Source organism: Magallana gigas, chromosome 1 (genome assembly GCF_963853765.1).
Source record: "Magallana gigas chromosome 1, xbMagGiga1.1, whole genome shotgun sequence".
Classification (NCBI taxonomy): domain Eukaryota; kingdom Metazoa; phylum Mollusca; class Bivalvia; order Ostreida; family Ostreidae; genus Magallana; species Magallana gigas.
Genome location: NC_088853.1, coordinates 11767330 through 11789611, shown reverse-complemented (window position 1 = coordinate 11789611; position 22282 = coordinate 11767330). Strand labels below are relative to the sequence as shown.

Sequence of the window (22282 nt, the reverse complement as noted above, 5' to 3'; positions counted from 1 at the left end):
TGGTCACGTGATATGACAGTCGAAAGGTACAAGCAGATGTATTTGTGCTTTTGAGGTCATTTAAAAAATTCAATATTGCAAGGGCATAATCATGTCAAAATTCACAACTGAATTATAAAAAAACTAGATGTTATATCGTAGATTTTGAAAAACGGTGCGAAATTTATAAGATAAGAATATTTGTTAGTTGAAATTGTAATTTTAAATGCATAGGTTAAATAATTTTGAAGGTCACAGGATAATTTCATTAAAAAAAATAATTAATTTGTAAGATTTTACAATGATCGTAGAAGGTTTTAAGTTACAGAGCATATTTAAAATTCACATGTCAAAGTTTGTCAGGATCATTTAATTGTATGTCCTTGCAATGAAGTGATTTATTTAGGTACTCAGTTTTAAGGCATACGATATTTTACACAGAACCGAGGTTGCCTCTTTAAACAATGCATACTTTTAACAAAATGAAAATAAGACTATATAGGTAGCATTCTACTAAAAATAATCTTCAACAAAATATCCATTTATAATTTTCCGTTAATCTATGAAATTTATTTTTCTTCGCTATAAAACTGAATAATAGCCTTCAATGACTTAACAGCCATTCTCCAGAAATGGTTCCAAATATGGGATTGCTTTCAGTGAAAAATGAACTTTTGATATTCGTGTTTTAATTGTAATAATATTGAAGTACAATCAAATACAGGTTATTCATTGTAGAAAATACATTTTCAACTTAATAAGCACGCTTTTTAAAAAAATTCATTCGTTTAATTAGTATGTAATCAACATTACATAGATTTAAAAATGTTGACATGAAATATCCGTCTAAAATATTGAAATACCTAATTGTATTAAATTTGCATGCTCTGATGGATGTACCAGACACAATTATGGAATATAACGGTAAAAAGTCAAACATATAAATCAGTTGTCTTTTTATATTTGATAAAAAGCTTGGGTGGTTCGTTACGGATGTCAGAGATTATCATTTCACAAATATCTACTGCTATGATGTTTTAAATAGTCATTAAATTTATTGGTTATATCTTCCTAAACTTCCTTTTTTATGTGGAGGAACTGGGGTCTTATCCCCATTTAAATATGGGTTGACTGAATCCACATCTCACCTTTTTCGGATTATCACTTATGTTTCTCCCTGTTTGCCTGCTTTGCATTAATGTATATACGCATATAATGTATTAATGCATATATATACATATGTATATGTATTGTTACTAATAAGTCAACTAAATAAGGTCTATTTTTCGCAAGTATATATAAACTCTTAATAGTTTAAGTTTCGGGTATTAGTTCTAAAAAAAAACTGACATCCGTAAATAATCATGTTTAGAAAAAAAATCATGAACAGAGTATTTATCAAATATTCTGATCTGGGAATAATACCATTTCGATATAAACATGCATGCATATTAATACAACGTTGAAAAGCCAAATATATTTTGGTCACCTGATATTTTTTTTTATCAAATCACATGTTGTAGAAAACAATAAGCTTGATGCACTATATTTCAATAGAGTAAACTTTAAATAGCATATTATGCTAATATTACATGAAAAAAGACCACTTTGTTGATTTTAAAACATACGAATAGATTATCCATCGTGGAAAATATACATAAGAAGCACTGGAATGAACAGATGCCAAATCTGTTTTCCCCCTGATATCCGTAACGCTGCAGCAAATATTTAAAAAAATATTGTCAAATGATAAATTGTCTTAGGTGAATTGGTTTTAATCTGCAACTGATATATCTCTTGCAAATAAAAATAAACTAAAACAGATAAATCCACACATAATGATTCATATTTTTTCGAGAGTTTAGCACACTCTCATCATATTTTTCTCAAAAATGCACTTTGTATCAAAATATTAATTGCTTCAGTTTAGAATATCAAAGTTCCTTTAGTTTCTAAACTCATCTTCTGTTTCGCTTAACAATCCAAATTATTATCGATAGAAAACCGAGCCATATATCACTGATTGAAAATACTGTTACGGATGTCATACGTTACGCCGGTCAGGGGTTTTGGTAAATTTTCCTCTCCCTGTACCATGCTATTACATTATTTTTCTACAGATGATGATAGATAGCTTTGGAACACTGTGTTCTCCAAAGGCAGCATGAATAAGTTTTTCAAATGCCATCAATTTAGTTGAAAATGGCGATACGGTAGTCAGGCTTTGAAATGCGTCAAACTCAATTTTCAATTTTATAATCGATGATTAAAAAAAACACATAGATTTTCGACTGTAAATTGTATATATTTACTTTTAATATGCCTATGACATTCAATTACTATAATATCAATATATATTGTTTTGAATATCATCGTTTACTTTTAAGTCAAACACGTGTTACGGAAATCAGGACTGTTTCAGCGACAATATATAAATCGGGGAGATAAAAGAAAGAAAAGATTGTTATCAACAGGTGTTTACTGACAATACACGCTATGTGATGCTGAAATAAAAAATGAGTTTTAATTGTCTCTTTCATCACTGTAATGCTATTTAGTATTGTAGTAAAATTGAAATATTCACGTGCAACATGCTGAAAAATACACAAACCGATTTTTTATTGAAATAATTTGACATTATTTGACACTTCAAATGCATATTGTTTGGTATCAAAATCTGTCATTTTTACTGTAGATATCTCCTTAGAAAAGTATCAGCCAAATACATTAAACGGCAAATAATAATTTTGTGACGAATGCTGGCGACAACATTATATCATAATTGGTACTATTTCTGGAGAATGGCTGTTAACCTAATGCGTCATTTTGAAGCATATGACGTCATATTTTGTAATATAGCGAGAACGACATCTCGCTTATTTTTCAGTGTTTACGATACAACGGACATAAAAATTGTAAGTAATAGCATTTGTTGTTCTCAGTTAAAATATTAGTATGAATTAAAGCTAATAAATAGATTGATAAGTACTTTCGAGGTTTGTAATACACTGTGATGTCATAATGCACATTTCCCGTACTTTTTGTCTGAACGGAGTTTATTGACAGCCTTAACTGTGCTGCGTAATGGATATGCTTAGTAGTATTTAATGCATGTACGACTGTTCATGTAATAAAAAGGTGGCCTACAGTAATTCTAGGCATTTAGCATCTGTCAGGGAGTATAATTAAGCTGCTTAATTGGTATTATTTCTGTTAGTGTTCTTACATGTACATGTATGCATTGAATTTGATAATTTTTATAAGTCAAAAATTTCTATTACTCTTCATTTTTTATTTTTTTTGTGATGTAAAATAACTGATTTTTTAAGGGTATTTTAAAGGGCTCATAAAAAACAAGAAGCATTATGGAGAGAGGCATAGGTCAGCTAGGAGACGGTTCCATGTTCTGCATGGAGAAATAAGACTGTCTCTAGACAAGGCATGTCCCGTTTTTGTTGCTTGCTGCATCTTTCATAACATTTGCAAGGACAGGCAGATCCCATGCCCCCTGGATGATGGTGACCTGGATGACAATTAGCAGGATGATGGTGATGGGCTGAATGTACAGGTTAACCAGAATGTCAATGATGGAATTCGGTACAGACAATTGTTCGCTGAAACTCACTTTTGACAGGTAAGCAATAATTAACGGTAATTGAAAACAAATATTCATGTTTAAAATATATTTTATTTGTTCAACAAAAACAACAGCAACAAAAACAAAGAAAACAATATGAATGAATTTTCATAGAATATCACTTGAAATAATTTGATGTAGATTATCTCTTCAAGAATATTTAAAATTCTTATTACTAAATTCATTGATTCAAGAATTTCATGTCTGTTATATAAATTTTAAACATTTTAGACCTGTTTACATACATGTACTGTACCAACTTCAAAGAATTAATATTTAACACATTATTGAAGGGTTTTTAAGAAGTTAATAAACAAACTGGCTAAACCTGAACATATTCAGTTTGGTTACATATATTGACAAACAATTGTACAAAAATTAATTAAAACTTTCAAAACTGTCATAACAAAATAATTTTTAAGCCCAGTCTGATAGATATACAACCAAACAATACCAGACAGGTAAAAAAAAAGAAAGAAACATACTCATGTATTTTCTTTCACCGACATATTCACTTATTTTCCAAATAATGATAATATTAAAACCAAATTGAAATAAATCTTCCATGGATTTATATTATACTAGCTCAATATACATTAATTTACGATAAACATGTACAATGTATATGCGTCTTTCTGTCTTATGTGCATGCATTCTCATAATGTTATTAAATAAATGACACATAATATATATCCATAAAACATAATTAACTTCAACTTATACAGAACTATTATCCTTAAATTTGTACTGCTAATATTTCGGAACATCTTGTATAATTTGATATGGTAATCTTATTTAAAATGTAAGTTACATACATTATTTATCTGAATTATGTGCTTATAATGGCAATTATAATTTTATTTATAAAGGATGACTATGTTACCAGGTACACTTGCCAAATAATATCATTCCTATTAATGAACAATTTTATTTATGCCGGATGACAGATGGACAGTGAATGATTCAATTTATTCCGGTCCCTTTAACTTTCTTTTTTTCAATCGCAAGTAATCAACTTCATGTTTAAGTTTTTTTACAGTTAGTTATTCAATTATTCTTTTCAGACTTGTGCTACTGCTGTATTCAGCATGAATGGCTGGCGTTTGCTGGGACGCTGCTGTTCAGGTAGTGGCAGGGAACTTTTTGTGGCCGTAGTGTCCTGTGTAGTGTCTGTGGAAATGATGTGTGGCTCTATGTCTGGTGGTCCTTCAATGACATGTGTTCCCCTGAAAATTGAAAATTTAAGTTAAAATATGACTGTTTCCAACAAAATTATTTGTACCTGTATTTTTTACTGGAAATAAAACTTTGTTGATGTTACATTGAAAAAAAAAAAAAACAGAATCCATTCCCTAGATATGCAGCTTGGCTGATATTGTGGTTCTGCTTCAGTTTAAAAACAAAATTTAAGATACATGTACTAAGTGTTTCAGTGCAACAATTACATATTAGGCTACTTACAGTCCTAATTGTTAACTATCGCCAAGAATCTGTAGCATGGAAGAGTCAATGCCGCCATCAATGCCACTTGAACAGGCATTATGTTGACCTACAACATTCGATACCGTTTCTGCAATGGCACTCAAAGGCATGGGAGGGGGCCGCCACCTGTAAATTTGTTGTTCATAAATTAGGCAAAATATTTCACATCTGGAAGTTTTTTAGAACTCAACTACATGAACATGTAGTATAACTGAAAAACCTTGATCTTGAAATTATAATGAGATACAACTGACATTCAGATCTATAAGCATGTTTGCTCTGTTTGTAATTCAGATACAAGTTATTTTTTTGGATGTATATCAGGATATAACTACGAGTAGGTTACGTGATCAAATCTCATAGTGCCCTTATTTCTTTTATTTACGTCTTTTACAAATTAGGACAACAATATTGCTCCATACTTTCTTTTTTGTAATGAACTAGAAAGCCGCTTCGATTAACATGACGTAACACAAAATAATTCAACAAAGTTGCAAGTGTTTGATTATCATGATAAATAAATAAGACACTATTTTTTATAAGACAACGCTTATTTTATTATAATAAAACGAAACAGTATAGAAAATTCATCTGTAGAATGAAAGAAAATGATTGAAGCTTGACAAAAATGTACCACTTTTGTTAAAGTGGCAGAGCGGTCAGAGATTTGAAAACAAAGCGATAGAAAGTCGAGTTAGAGTCTACTTAGGCATTTTCAGAGGATATTGTATAGAAGAAAAAGATCCAAGAGCATAGAGTCTAATGATTTCCCTCCGACATTATAGATCTACGTGCAAGCTATTTTATTTTTTCGGAACAAAACCGACAGAGAAGCATGAGTTAAATTTTATTGTGAATGGACTAAACACGAAAGGTCTGATCAGTTTTTTGTTTTTTCTTTTACTTGTGCCTAAATTATGTTTTCATTACGATATTTTGTATGTTATAGCTTAATCGGTTAGTTTGAGTACATGGAGAACATGGAGAAAAAAGTGACCTAGATTATTCATGTTGTGCAGAAATGACAGCTGATTGCACAAAATGTGCTACATAAGGGAAAATATTTGCAAATGTAAATATTGAAATTAAACATTTTAGAATATTTTTGTGATTATTTATCATTCTAATATATTTATATATATATATATATATATATATATATATATATATATATATATATATATATGTGTGTGTGTGTGTGTGTGTGTGTGTGTGTGTGTGTGTGTGTGTGTGTGTGTGTATAACAAATATAGAGCTTATAAAAAAAGAAAGTTTTGAATGTACGTTAAATCTACTGTAAGCTTTATGTAACCGATCAAATTTATAGCACTGTGTAGAACAATGACCAACTGACCTGTGCCAGAAACTGTCCTCCTATAACTCGAAATCTCGCTCTTGGAGTTTGAAAAAAATGTCGTACCATTTTATCTCAACATCAGCGGGTGTCCTGCTGGGCCCAACTCCCATCGCGCACAACTTCTGCAATACCTCGCCTCATGCTTTTATCTTCATGTCAGAAGTTAAGGAAGGACTAAGCTTTCCCCGTACAATGTGCTTGTAGTCATCAACAAGTGATGCTAATGCCAACGTTTCGTCAGAGTTCCAGTTTGGCTTCCTTTTCTGTTTCCCTTCCATTTTGTCCCTGACAGACGACTTTGTTTACATTCGTCTGCAGTGTTACGTTACACAACAAAATTAACCTCCTTTCAAAGAAAGCGCTCTTTGTTACTATGTACTTTGACGCCGAACTCAAGTGCGAAGATATATTAGATCTGTACTTAGTTAAGAATGATGCTTAGTATTTTTATGAATTTGTTCTTAAGTTTTTTTCAAACTAAGAATTTATTTAGCACTTAAGTGCATTTTTGAAGATAAATCTTAGAATTTTTATGAATCCCGGCCCTGGTTTTTTCATCTCGTAGGGGACAGATTAGACGCCCTCGAGCTTCCGTCCAAATTGAATCCATTTAAATGTACACATTTTGAGATTAACTGCTAATGTATTCCTCTTTTCTTTGACTTCCTTATCAGTAATGCGTTATATTTGTTATTTATTCGTGAAATTGTTATTTAGTGGTACAGACATCAATGGCATTCCACATATATAGTTGACTTTTAAAGATATGTATTTTTTTCACGAATTCAGGGGCTCATTTTCGGTAAAGTGATCTATTACCTTTCTAACAAATTGTGTCATTACACCCTAATTGCTCCATAAAATTTGAAAAACGTAGAATGTATGCGCATGACTGGAAGCGTTTCTCTGAAATCATATTTCACTTATCTGTCAACAAATTGTCTGCACTCTTCTTATCTAATGCATATTTTAATGTATTTAATGTCGATTCTTACTAAATGGCGTTTGGAAAGTAATATTTGAAGTTCTTTTTTCATAATATAAAAACGGACTTTTTTTTCTTTTTTATTAGCAATTTATTATTTGTGTGGTCTTTTTCTATTAAAGATTGGTGTCAATAAATGTTTTAAACGGTTTAGACATTTTTAGTTTAATCCCTGAATTAAGTTTCTCATAATTGTTTAAAAACAAAATAATTATTCCAGCATCAGTGACCAGTAACCGAGTATAAATATGAACTTATGTTTGAGAGCATTGCAAATGCACTGTCCTGCAAATACAATAAAACAAATTTCGTCAGTGTCGAACAAAAATCATTTAACGTTTTACGAAATCCCGTTAAAAACAATATAGATAGGCATAAGGAACTAGAAAAAGTAAACATTTAACAATTTATGTCGTGCGAATGAGATATAAATTAAAAACTGCAAACAGTTTTGAGTATCTATTCGTTTATGTTAATTTGCAAATAAGAAATAAATTTTGATAGCACTAGCTATTATCAAATGGGGAATTTATCATGTAGTATGTACCATCAGATATGATCATCAGATGTTCATTCTTATGCGTATACCAAATTATATTGATTAAATCATTAAACGGTTGTTTGCTGTTTTCATTTTTTCCATTCTTTTTTTATGTATTTATGTAAGATTACATAGAGTATGTTAAAATAAATCTAGACTACCTAAATAATGACACATATTACCATATATTTTAACGTTCACTCCATCTATGGTATGGGTGTAGGCAATAAAATTACCAACTTTGTTATTGAATTGAAAAAAAAATTGTGTTATGTTATAGGGCTTCCAGATGGCATACAATGCATGGTGCCGTATATTCCAGGAAAAGCAATTCAGTGTATATTAGATGGGGCAATCTACAATATTAGCGCTCCAGATATTGCAACAACAACCTTAACTCCAGAAACATCAGAAACTATTAGTACAGCGCTGCAAGGCACCTCAAAAGATACCATATACACGACACAAGCCACCTCATATACGTCACCAGAAATCGAATTGCCAACATCAAATGAAAATTCAGATATAGGCAGATTTACGTCAACCGAAAAGTCAACACCGTTGCAAAGTGTGACAACCATACCAGAAAGTTCAGCGACATCTAGCAAAATAATCACGACAACGGTTGAAAGTTCTTCCTTGTCACGTGCACAGAATGTCACAACACCGTTGACAGACGGTTTATCAACCTCTAAAAGTATTACATCAACAGATAACTTGTCAGGATCCTTAAATATAACAACAGAGTATCCACAAAGTTTGCCAACAGAACGAAGAATCGTCACGTCCACAGAAGGTTCAAAAACAGAGTCGACAAATAGTCTGTCAACAGAACAAGCTATCGCTACGTTCACAGAAGGCCAATCCTTAAATATGACAACAGAGTCTCCAAACAGTTTGCCAACAGAACAAAGAATCGTCACGTCCACAGAAGATTCAAAAACCTCTGTGGAAACCATCGGAAGCAGAACAGTTAAAGAAGAAACGACAACTGAGTATTTAGAAACGACTGTAAAGCCAAAAAACGCTTCATCAAATGGTATACATTTATTTTCATTATCATCTTCGATAAATAAAATAAAACAGTCATTGGTGTATTATTTTCAGTCATAATTGTTCTAAAGTACTTATAGAATAAAAACTTGATTTGAAATATTTCAATTATTATATACACTCGAATAAGTAACATTTTCATAAGTTTTTGTCAATTATTTTATTTCATTATAATATTTTTTTTTTATTTCGAAGGAGAAATTACGATAATCAATCAGAACATTATCGATCAAGGATTCTGCCATAAACAGGACGTCAACATTCAGTTGTACATTAACTGCGGTATACCTTTCTATGCCGAAATTAATGTGGCAATAGTGACAAGCAAATATGAAATCCGCAGCCCAAACTACCTCTTGACTTGCAGGAGGTTAAATGACAGCACGTGGTATTGTCCCAAATTTGATATTATGACAGGGAAATTCAATTCATATAGTAGTATATTAGATGTAAATTTTATGTTTAATATAACGATCCATGCAGGATATTATGTAAGGATGATATCTTCATGTGATGGAAACCAAGAAACGAAACATATTCATCTAATACCATGTTGTAAGTTCAATAAAAAAAGTTATTTTTAGATTTTTAAATAATAATTTTAAGGTACTTAAAATAACTGTAATTTGCATGATTACATATAAATTATACGGTATTTCACAGCATTACTAATCAAGGTCGGTAGTGTATTTTTCCCCATTCAACTATTGCTTGCTTGAAACAACGAGAGATAAACCAAGTTAAATGCTCATTCATTTAATATTTTGGTCTAGTTTATATGCTGGGTAACATTGTTGAACTGAAAAATGCTCCATTTTTACTTCTTCTTTTTTTAAATTTGAAAAAGTAATTGTCTTAAAATAAAAAGCAAAACTTTAAAAGAGAAGAAACACAAAGTTATGTACCAACACAAGGTATATTAGCCTCAATTTGTTGGAATCCGTGTTCAGTTTCAGGATTTACAGTTAATACTACCTTCTACAATGCCACTTCACTCGTCATCAATTGTCAGCATACGTCATTCAACGACTCCATCTCTCTAATCAGAATCAAATTAAAGGGAGGTAACGACCTTGGGGCATGTTCCAAAACAAGCTGCGATAGTTGCAAAAGTACGAAATATATTTAATAAATATAGAAATATAGATGTACACAGAAAAGAAATTTTCCAAGTTCATATTCTTACATATTTCTAACACATTTTATGATATACAAAGGTAAACTGATACAGACTTATGGTTTTATAACACAGTTAAATAACAGATTAGATGTTATTCTGAAAATGCAAAAGTCAGCCAAAAAGAAAATAAAAAATTAAACGGTATTCTTTTTATGACACAGTAAATACTCTATTAGATAGGTCGTGTTTTCTTTTTTTTTAAAGTCTTAATACGGCGTTTGTTAATACATATAACTATCATTCTATGTTCCTATTTGTATGACAGGATTACGAGATGGTATACAATGTGATGTATTGTATGACCCTGAAAGTATATACCAGTGTGTGTTGGACAGTGCAATCTATAACATAAGTCTACCAACAACGCAGCCAGAAATTCAAACAACAACGCTACAAAATGTGTCTACTTTTCAAAGGGTAACAACGACATCGGAAAACATAAATGTGTCAGAAAAAAGCGTATTGACTTCAACAGATAGCTCATCAACAACGTTACAAAGAATTATTACGTCAAGTGAGGGATCAACAGCATACAACTCATTCACAAAAACATCATCGGAAGGCACAACTGTTAAAACGTTTGATTTAACGTTAACAAATAATACCCAAGCTACGTTTTCCAAAGACCATTTAACAACAGAGAGCACAGAATCTGGAGAGATTTCTACGTCACAGGACGGCATAGAAAGTTCATCAACGTCACGAGAAAACGTTGAAAGTACAACCAGTGCGCCACATTTTGAATCAACGTCAATACAATCAACGAAAATTATAACAACAGCTCCAAGAGATGGTAAGAATAATACTTTTGTTATCAAACTGTAAAAAGAACGGATAATTCAAACTAGTTTATTTTTGCCTTTGAAATGATTATAATATTTATAAAAATTTGGGGTAGGTGTTATTGTTTTTTCCAAGATATGCTTTTTATAATTTAATTTTTTAAATGTAATATACAAAATATGTGAATCAAGACTGTCTTTAAGATTTAAAAAAAAAATACAGCTTAAAAGAAAAACAGGTATTTAATTACAATACTATTGTTTATCACGTTCGTTGATGTTTTTTATCTGTTGTTATCTAAGTTGCAACAATCACGTTAATCAACAAAAATGACTGCTATCGAGGATTTTGTCATCTAAACGATGTACAGATACAGTTATGTCTTTGACAAAATTAAATGTTGTGCATTGGTTGAACTATATCTGGTAGCAAGTGTAAAAGACCCTTAAGCGAATAATCTGTTGACATGTTCGAAGTTTAGTGACATTATTTGGAAGTGTTATGAAGATGATTTTGTGACAGGAAAATACAACACATCTAGTCATGCATTGGATATTAGGTTTAATTTCAACTACGCCAAATATGCTGGGCGTTATTTGAAGATAAAATTATTTTGTGATGACTCTCTAGAAATAACACATCGTCATCTCATAGCATGTTGTAAGCATATTTGTATAAGATTTTTTTTTTCATAAAGGAAAAAAAATTTACATGGTAGATTAAAATTGCCATCCAGATTCATTTCAAAGTCAACGATTTCTACATTGTTTACAAAAAAATTATTTTGTCTCTGATTCAAACCAATCCATACTTTTCATAGACAGCAACTTTTAAGAAATGAAAGAAAACGTAAAACAGGTACAATTTTTAAAATTTATGAAACGAATTGCATGTTTATATAATATATATCCAAAAACAGCTGCTTTCATTTACCACATACAGATCTTCTTGCAATGTTTTAGCTCACCTGAACCGAAGGTTTAAGTGAGCTTTTCTGATCACCTGTTGTCCGTCTGTTCGTTTATAATTTTTTTTTTACATTTTTTTACTTCTTCTCTAAAACCACTGAGCCAAATTCAACCAAACTTGATTCAAAGCATTTCTATGCGAAGAGGATATTAAATTGTTAAAATAAAGGGCGTAACACTTTTAAAAGGGAGATAATCGCGAAACAGTGAATAGAACAGTGAATGCAGTGTGTCCAAAAAAATCTTCCTCTCAAGAACCACTGCACCAGAAATGCTATTATTTACACAAAAACGTGTATATATAGTGGAGGTACTTAATTGTAAAAATCGTAACACTCAGACAAAAGCTGGGGCCGCAGGTGGGGTTCAAAGTTAAACATAGAATAACGTAGGAAAAATGTTTAAAAATCTTCTTCTCAAAAACCACTGCACCAGATATGCCAATATTTACACAAAAGATTGTTTATATAAGGAATATTCTAAATTGTAAAAATCGTGACTCTCGAAAATAAACTCGGGCCCCATGCGAGGTTCAAAGTTTAACATGGAAGTACGTCAAAATTGTTTTAAAATGTTCTTCTCAAGAACCACTGCACAAGAAATGCCAATTTTTACACAAAAGCTTGTTTATATAGTTAAGTTCTAAATTTTAAAAATCTTAACCAAAACTGGGGCTCCAGGCGGTGTTCAAAGTTAAACATGGAAATACGTAGAAAAAATGTTTAAAATATAAATCTTCTTTTCAAAAACCACTGCACCAGAAATAACAATATTTACACATAGCCTTAAAAATATATTAAAGATTCTTAATTGTTAAATTCTAGACTCTCGGACCAAAACTGGGGCTCCAGGCGGGGATCAATGTTAAACAAAGATTTACACATAAAAAATGTTTAAAAATTTTCTTCTCAAGAACCGCTGCACCTGAAATGCCAATGTTTACACCAAAGCATGACTATAAAGTGAAAAATCGTGACCCTCGGACAAAAATTGGGCCGCCGATGGGGTTCAAAGTTTAAATATATATAAAAAAATGTTTAAAAATCTTCTTCTAAGGAACTATAATGCTTTAATTAGTGAGATTACGATGGAAGCATTTTAAAACAATGTAGATTCTAAATCAATAAAGCTGTGATCACTGAAGTAATACTGGGGACCAAAGAGGGTTTCAAATTTATCATCAAATTTATGATATATCATTGATAATGCTATTTTTTTCTTTTCAAGAACTACACAGCTACAGTTAAATAGATTACTATGCAAACATCCTAAGATATTGTTAAAGCAAACTATAAATATAAAACACGGACCAATACTTATATTGGCTCAATAAACGGGTTTCAAAGTTTAAAATAGAAATAGCATATGCCATGAAATAGACTGTTACAAGGAACTGTTGTTTAGGTGAGCGATGTGGCCCCTATGCCTCTTGTTAGCTTCATAAAAATATTGATTTTTTATTCCATCATCAAATTAAACACAATATATGAATGGAATAAGCGGACAGGTGAATGTACATTATTACAAGTGAACAAATCGTCCTTCTAATCAGTAACTCTACATATAGAGCCATTTCCAATGTCATCTTCAGAACAGCAAGACGATGTTATATCACTTTCAGATAATAAATCACAATGTTTTATCCTTTACGACTAATATACAAATATATCTATAATAATTTCATGATTCTACTGAATATTTAAAAGAAATCATTCATTTATAAGGATCTTTGAAAAGAAAGAAAAGTGTACATATTTAGGGTTAAAAAAATATAAGACCTGGCATTTGCACAAGTTGGTGATACTATATTTAACTTATGTCCTTAATGAAAATGTCAATAAATGATTGACAACGGCAAATGGTTGTCATGGATAATCAATACAAATAAATGCTATACAATTAATGTATATGGTATATCATACTGTGTGTTGAATGATGACACAGCTCCTGTCTGTTGTTGTTAATGTATAAGGTACAATCTACTGTGTGTTGTACGGTGACACAGTTCAATAATAATTATTATGACAATGATCCTGATAGGCATAATTTTTACAGTTTTATAATTCTAAAATGTTATCATGGCTCAATATTATATTATCGTTACGTCTAAATAAATTTCTCATTTTGCGTCTCCGAATTATCGTAAAACGGTTTGTGTTAATTATAAATTAGTCATCGGTATGGTCAGTCATCAAACTATTATCACCTTGCAGGACAATTGTCGCCGGAATAAACAACCCGTGACACGAGTCCCGGGTCTAACACCTTGAGCCATTTAATTTACCAAGTAGGTGTTAATTAGGTATAGCGCTTGGAGATACCCAGCGACTTTGAGGTATCGAGCGTAAAAAAAACTATAGATTATGAATAACGGAACTGCAGTTTGACTTCGAGAGATCAAGGATTTCGAGAGATCAAGAGTTCGAGAAACCAAGAGTAAATTTGCTTAGTTAAATAGGGGAAAAATCGGGACCCTAGACTCACTTCGAGCGATCAAGAACTTCGAGCGATCGCAGTTCGAGCCATCGAGAGTTACCTGTATATCATATAGCATGTTTATATATGTGATTTCCTTTTACATTTAGAAATGCCTAAACTATTATATTTTTTCTTGGACACAGCGAAATACACCTTTTTGTTTGTGATTTATGATTTAATGAGTAAATGCTCAATATGCAAAGGATAGTTGATTTAAGTTTGCTACTTCACAAACTAACAAAAGGGGAACTGTTTAAAATGACATTATATTTGTTTACGACTGTGACTCATTCGATGTTTGCACTAGAAAGAAAACAACGATAGCAAACTCATTGTTTAAAAAATATCGTTTAACAAAGCCTAACTTTTAATGAACAGCATTTAAACAAAAACAATTACACAAATCACATTTAACTTGGGATATGAAATTGATGATTCAAATAATGTCAATGAACTTTAAATTAGAAACCTACGAAATTGAGAGAAATGTTCGTACATATACATTTCCTTACTATATGTTGACTCCTTATAAAGTATAATCTTAAATTTAAAATCATTGTCATAGATTTTTTTGTTCTAGAACGACTAAATTTGATTTTTTTTCTCAGTTTCAGAATTTAATGTACAATCGTCCTTTTACAACGAGACATCTGTCATCATAAATTGTCAACATTCGTCGTTCAACTATTCTAGCTCTGTGATCAGAATCAAATCAGAGGGAGGGGACGACTTTGGGTCATGTTTCAAAACAATGTGTTACGGTTGTAAAAGTAAGAACGTAATTTTTTTTACTATATTGAAAAACATATACAGTGAAGACAAAAATTAAACTCGTCTGATGTGTTTCTAAAATAAGTCAAAATTATCTATTTTGACGATCTTACAGTATTATAAATATTAACTGTATAAAAAACTTTACATTAATGCTAACTTTTGAAAACTGATTTTTAAAAACGTTGTTGACGACTCACTATCAACTTGTACAAACTAAAGTGGAAAAAACTCATTTTTTTAATTGTCGTTAACCTTTATAACTAACGACCTCTTTATAAAAAAAATGTACAACAGAGACACGTTCAGAGTAAATAAAATAATAGTAAATGGTAAATAATACCTTAAAATTCCATATGTACAGTAAAACACGCTTATAGTGATCACGCTTATAATGAATTAACGCAGTAAGTTCAGCAACGTTTGTTTCCCCCTGTGTAACCAACAAATATAACGAATTACGTTTATAACAAAGGCAAATTGCTCGCTCTGGTAGTCCGTTAAGCCTACGTAAATGAAAATATTCATGATATATAATGTCCTTTTTTGTTTTAAAATAATATGTCTCAGTGAAATATATAGATATAAAAGTGGTGTTTAAACTTCCCAGCATTGTTTACATACGCTGTTTTAGGGTTACCAGAAGGTATACAGTGCATAGTGCCATATACTCCTGGTAAGATATTCCAATGCATATTTGATGGTGCAGTCTACAATATAAGCATCCCAGCAAATCATGTTACCCAAACAACCTTACCAGGGACCACAACAACATCAGAAAGGACCACGGCGATTTCAGAATATCGCTTTTCTTTGACCACACGTATGACATCAAAAATACTCGAAAGCTCAACAACACAAACATTTACTACGCCTGCGAGATTATCAACAGAACAGAGTTTTACAACCGGGCTTACAGACTTAACAACTGAACAAATGTTTAGGACAACAGAGTCACAAAACTCACTAACATCAAGAAATATAACACCATCAACGCCTGATATTTCATCAACGTCGCTAATTATTACGACAACCTCCCCGAGTGAAATTAAAACGTCACCAAATGTCATGCTGACGTCATCTAGTATTTTTTCAACATCAAAACGAAATACCGTGATGACTACTTTACCAGGAACGCAAACGTCAGGAGGATCCACATTGATATCAACCCTAAAACCAATAGATGGTATTGCATTTTTTATGTACAATTTTCGATACTTCATTGTATATTGACAAGTACTCGTGCGCTGTTTTAAAGTTGTTCTTATTATCACAATAAGTAAGTTCTTCTTATATTCTTTGTGTTATATCTGTATATTTACATTTGCAAATTTGCGTCCCTTTATGAACCTTTAGAACATCCAAAACGTTCAATTCTGTATGAACTTCTTCATAACGTCACAATGAACTTCGCACGCGCTTATCGCTTGTCGTTTGGAATATTGTTGACATCAAATCTCGGTAATTTTTACAGTTCTGGACGATTTTTTCTTTTTCAAACGTAAATATAAGTAATAAACAGCATTTTCTAAATTGCTATTTATTTCTTAGGTAAAGAACATTTCCTCATATTATTTTATCGATAAGTTGGGATCGTCTACCACTCTGGTTATTTGTAGATTAAATTAAAAAATAAAAAGTTGTAACAGAGGCATGTTATTGATACGGAAATGAAGACAATAGTCACAATCATAAATAGTTCATGGGAATTTCATATTGTCCTGATAATTTATGGTGTATTATAGATTGTACTATAGATTATTACTGAATTGTTCAGTAAAAAAAAATCATCTATGACAGGGTTCTCATAAAATGCAATTCTCTAGTTTCAGAATTCACTGTGTATGCGACCTTTCATAATGAATCTTTCGTCAACGCTAGATGTCAGCATTCATCATTCAATTACTCCAGTTCAACAATACGAATTAAAGTAAAAGGGGGAAATGACTACGGCGCATGCTCAATATACAGCTGTAACGGCTGCGCAAGTATGAAATAATTATCAGAAAAAAGTAGAGTGTAGACGCTTCACAAATTCTCTTTTGTTTTTAAAGAATATTAGACAAAAATGGCGTTTATTTGAGAAATTAAGGTACATTTGACTTCGTAAATTTTTCGGGAAAAAAATTAGAAACTTCAGTTTGTTATTTTTAAAACAAAATTACCATATGATTACAATCTTTCAAATCTAATGAAGTCAAAATCGCTAAACCATACGTAATTTTGTAACAATCAAATGTTAACAAAACAACGAATACAACAACACTGGTCATTAATAGTATAACACAATGACTGTTACAGGGTTACCAAATGGAATTGAGTGCAATATACTGTACACTCCTGGTGAAGAACTGCAGTGCACATTAGATGGCGCAGTTTATGATATCCCTGTACAAAATATGACGCCACCTGGAATCACAACAACACTGCTGCAGATTTTAAAAACACAGCATATCAACACAACACCATGGATAACTTCAACAACGCCCACAAGTAACTCAAAAGAAAGCTTAACAACATCCCCCCAAAGCTCAGCAACCTCACAAAATGCTCCAATAACAACAACAACACAGTCCCCGACAACGCAACAAAATATCATAACAACAACAAAGTCCTTGACAACGTCTCAGGACATTTTAACAACAACAACACAGACCTCGACAACGTCAAAAGATATCACAACAACAACAACACAATCAACGACAACGTCACAAAATATCATAACAACAAAGAAAAGTAACCCAACGACCTCCCAAGAATTCATAAGAACGACAAATAAGCCTATAACATCCCAAAGAGGCACGACAACTAATATCAAAACAATCCTTGACAAAACCACAACGACGAAAAGTAATCCAACAACAAGAAGTATAACCACGTCGACCAGAAAAAGCTTTGAAACACCGCATGGAAACATAAAAAGCACAACTCCAGCGAAAGAAACCTACAGAAGCAGCGGTATGCTTTCTTTGTTTGTACTAATCGATTAGATGTTGAGCTTGTTCGCATTATACTCTAGTCTTATATTGGAGGCATATTTAAACTTTTGAGAATAACTGACCAAACGTTCTTTGAATAAATATCTTCTTTATATTATATCCGTAAAACACAGTAGCATAAGAATAAAGACGCAATCGTATTAAACAAACAAAAATAGCTGATTTTTGTTACGAGTCTTCTTGTCATCCAAATAAAGGGAAGAATTCCGACCAAAGTTGTTGTCATCAGCATCATTTATTAATACATGTTTATCATAACACAAGCAAAATATACATTTTCCTTTTTTCAGGGGTGAATGTTGTTCAAAGGCCCCTAATCAACGTAGCTTTGCTCCTGATCGTCGCCACACATTGTCTCAAGTACATGTAAATCGTTTCTTATCTAAAAGTTTTGTTTGAAAATGGCTTAAATAGTTAAATTCAATTATCTTGCGTTGCATCTAGCGAAAAAAGTAAATATGTATATAATATTCATGTCTTTATGTGTTGGTTTCATGTATATGTATTTAGTATTGTTTTATTTTATAATAAATCTTCTGTTGAACTGTTTATTATCTGAAAATCTCTCGAAGTCGGTTAATCGTGTAATTTTATAATAGTATATATCATATACAGTGTATACATGCTTGATCGTGGATATTTTAATATAATCAAGTTATTTATAACAATGGGTTAAAATGATTTAATACGAACAAACAAATTGCATACTATGATGTAAGGTTTCTATTAGCACATTTTTATAGATATGTAAAAACGCATTCTTTTTTTTGTTGGGAAGGACGTTTAAAAAATAATATCAAACTTAGGAAACACATATTTATTCATTGTAATACTATAGGTACAGTGTGTGTATTAAAAATTGTTTTAATTGTTGGTCTGGTTAAAACCACACAAGAACTCGCGAATGAGGATTGTTAAATGTCACTTGCATACATCTGACACCATTTTGTTAGTATTATCCTATTTTGCTCTGTTTTATTTTTTGTTTCTTTTTCTTTTGTTTTGTTTTCTTGCTGGTTTATTGTAATATCAAAGATAATTTATATCCTGTACGAAGATATATATTTGTTTTACTCAGTGGGAAAATGGAGTATTAAATATATCTTGAGAGAGAGAGAGATAGAGAGAGAAAGAGAGAGAGAATTCATAACATACTGTTATGCCACCGAAGTGGGTTTTTTATTGATATTATACATGTCACCATTAAATATAAATTTGTATTATTTAATTGCTTTTACTAATATTAACCGAATCATTTTTTTATTATTATACTTCGATTGAATACTAATGATATGCAAGATTGTACGTTTCAATTACACCCGTTGGCATTATTGCTAGCGCTCTCGAGCGCTAGCAACTACGTTAGTCTTTTTCACTAGAATACGCATGCTCGACTCTATAGTAGATAAACTGTACCATTTGAATTTCGTTTTATCATTTTTACATGAAGTTTTGTGTTTTATTGTAAATGTCAAAAAGTAACAGTAGCTTAGATCTTATAATGCAAAGTTTCTTTCAATGTTATAATAAATATCTAGCTTTATCTTAAATTTCTTCAAGCTCGGAAAACACTTCGGATATGTTTACCGAGCTTGCCGGAAAGGCCCGAAAAGATACGATTGCTATAAAACAGTACCAATGGTTCTTAAAAATTAACACTTCGAAATTGTAATTACAGTAGATACATAATGAATTAGGCACATTCAATGAGCTATGCCATGCCTCTAGATTCACAGTTCTAAATTGAGACCCCACTCCAGTACAATTCTAGTACACCACCGTGTCTTCCTATATTTAATCGATTCAGAAATATAAACCAATGTTTTAGAAATCTGCTTCTGTGTTTTATGATGGCTACAACGCTAGCTCACCAATCTTTTTAAAAGATAAGCTTGTAATACATTTACATTTCTAAACTCTTCAAGTATAGATTTCAAGGTTAGGCTTAAGTTTTAATACTTAAATTTGTGACTGCATACAAAAAGTTGAAGAAGATAATGGCCACAATTTTTATAACTGGTAATATTATTTTATACTAACTGAGGATACGCATAGGCACGATAAATATTTGAATTGTGAATGGGTCATCCTTTAAAATATAAACCCGTTATCGCCAATCATGTATTGACTTTACAAAAACCGTTTTCTTTCAAGGTTTATTTTTATCTTTTCTACCTTTATAGAGTATTCAACCAAAATATTTGTACCTGGAGCACCATTTAGATAAGCAATTTCTTTTCACATACTTTAAACAGTTGCATAAATACTCCAAATCAAATTGATGTGGCAAAACAGAATAATAGACTGCCTTATATATTTATCATAGTAACGATTTTATCCAAGGACACATTGACGTGCCAACTTTTTATTACCAAAAACTTATATAAGTGTATATAGGTTTTAAAATATTCTTACCTGTACACTGTTACCGTTTGTTCTGACATCTACATCTTAATTGTCGAGATTTGTCTCCATGCCTTAATGGAGATGAAATCGTGAAAAAGATGTTACATTGACCAAATGTGCGGGATATTTGGATTTTTTGATATTCAGGGTAAAAAATAAAAGATTGGAGACAGGGACTATGCAGTAAATGACGTGGCCTTAATAACTGGTAATACTTCCTTTTTCATGCAATTGTCATTATCAACTATTGCAATTATTTTATTGGTTATTAGGAAAGTTAAATTCGAACTTGATTTACAGAGTTGGAAACAGATTTGGAAACATAAGTCACGTGGACAGAGCCGTGACGCTACATCTCTACTCGCCACCATTTACCACGTGTCAGAATTATGACGACGACACGATCAAAAAGACGGAGGTCCCCATGGGATTCCATCAGTACTTCAGTTGTCGGTGTTGTAGCACCACATGCTCCAGTTAATCATTTTATATTAAGAACGATGTGCAGATTGTTTTTACCTTAATAGAATCTCAGTGTAACATTTGAGTAAACCATGTTGGTGTGTATTTATTCATATCTAAATTTGCGGATGGTGGAAATATCTATTAAAATATTTGTTTCTATAGTTTGCTTTTTTGTCAGCTTTGATTTCACTACATTCTGTTAATATTTAAAATATGGTAGATTTGCTAAATTAAAGTTTTGCCAAACATTCTTGTATAGACTTTCTATGTGATGTTGTTTTGTAGATGGAAAATATCATTCCACATACTATTGCAATACAAATTGCAATACAAATGCAATTTGACATTTAGTGTCTTTTAAGATATATATACCTTAAACAGAGATAGGTATTAACACTTTTCTAGTAAGAAACAGTTTGCTACTTACCCTTAAATCTTATTGAATTAACTCTGGTTTGTTATTTTGTTTACCCTATTTGTCAAAAATGACCTAAGACTCAAACAGTACAGTATCTCAAATACGCCTTAAATAAAAACTCACAAAACCCTTATGATTTTAAAAAAATTCTCTCTGGGTTTGATACTTTTTTTTTTACTTTTTGTACATCTAGTATGCTGATCTGTGATGATACAGGTGTTTAACCTTTTATGATTATTATTCGTGTTTTACTTTATTACATGTATTTTATTCATAAGAGTATAAATCAAATTGCCATGTGAATTCTGATGTTTCCTAGCTATTTTGTGGTTTGTATTACAGTTATTGCATATTGATTCAAATGTATGTTTAAGTCACAAACAAATAAAGCTGGTTGACAATTAAACTTGTTTTAAAATGATTTAAAGGTATGTATAATCCGAAATGAGTACGGTTGAGTAATAACTAACAAAAAAGTTTAAATATTTATGTTCTAATAAAACGGAGAGAAAACATACATGAGTTGTGCACTAATTGCATTGTATTAGAGACTTTAAACATTGTCTGTTAAGGTTAAGATAAAAAAATAACATGTTCCGCATAAAATATGCATAACGACGAGGGTTCTTTGGGAGTAAAATTTGGACAAAGTAATACCGAGCTAAGCGGGAGGGGGGGGGGGGGGCGAAGCCAGGATTAATGGTAACAGGTATATATAAGAAAATCAGTGAAAAATGAAAGTTGAAGCAGGGATACTAAGGCCAAAACAAAATTTCTTCC

At 31.5% G+C, this 22282-nt stretch overlaps 2 protein-coding genes across 3 annotated transcripts in view; both read left to right on the top strand.

The window, feature by feature from the left end:
• Positions 1-22282, top strand: part of LOC105340252 (uncharacterized) — an 82384-nt gene that overhangs the window by 16021 nt on the left and 44081 nt on the right. For both annotated transcript variants that reach the window (XM_066083057.1, XM_066083064.1), the window contains 4 exons: positions 8262-9020; positions 9230-9589; positions 9985-10146; positions 10480-11007. In XM_066083057.1, coding sequence (XP_065939129.1) covers positions 8262-9020; positions 9230-9589; positions 9985-10146; positions 10480-11007 — 1809 coding nt within the window. The remainder of the gene's footprint in view (positions 1-8261; positions 9021-9229; positions 9590-9984; positions 10147-10479; positions 11008-22282) is intronic.
• Positions 1-22282, top strand: part of LOC105340251 (cysteine dioxygenase type 1) — a 61441-nt gene that overhangs the window by 19143 nt on the left and 20016 nt on the right. The window lies entirely within an intron of this gene.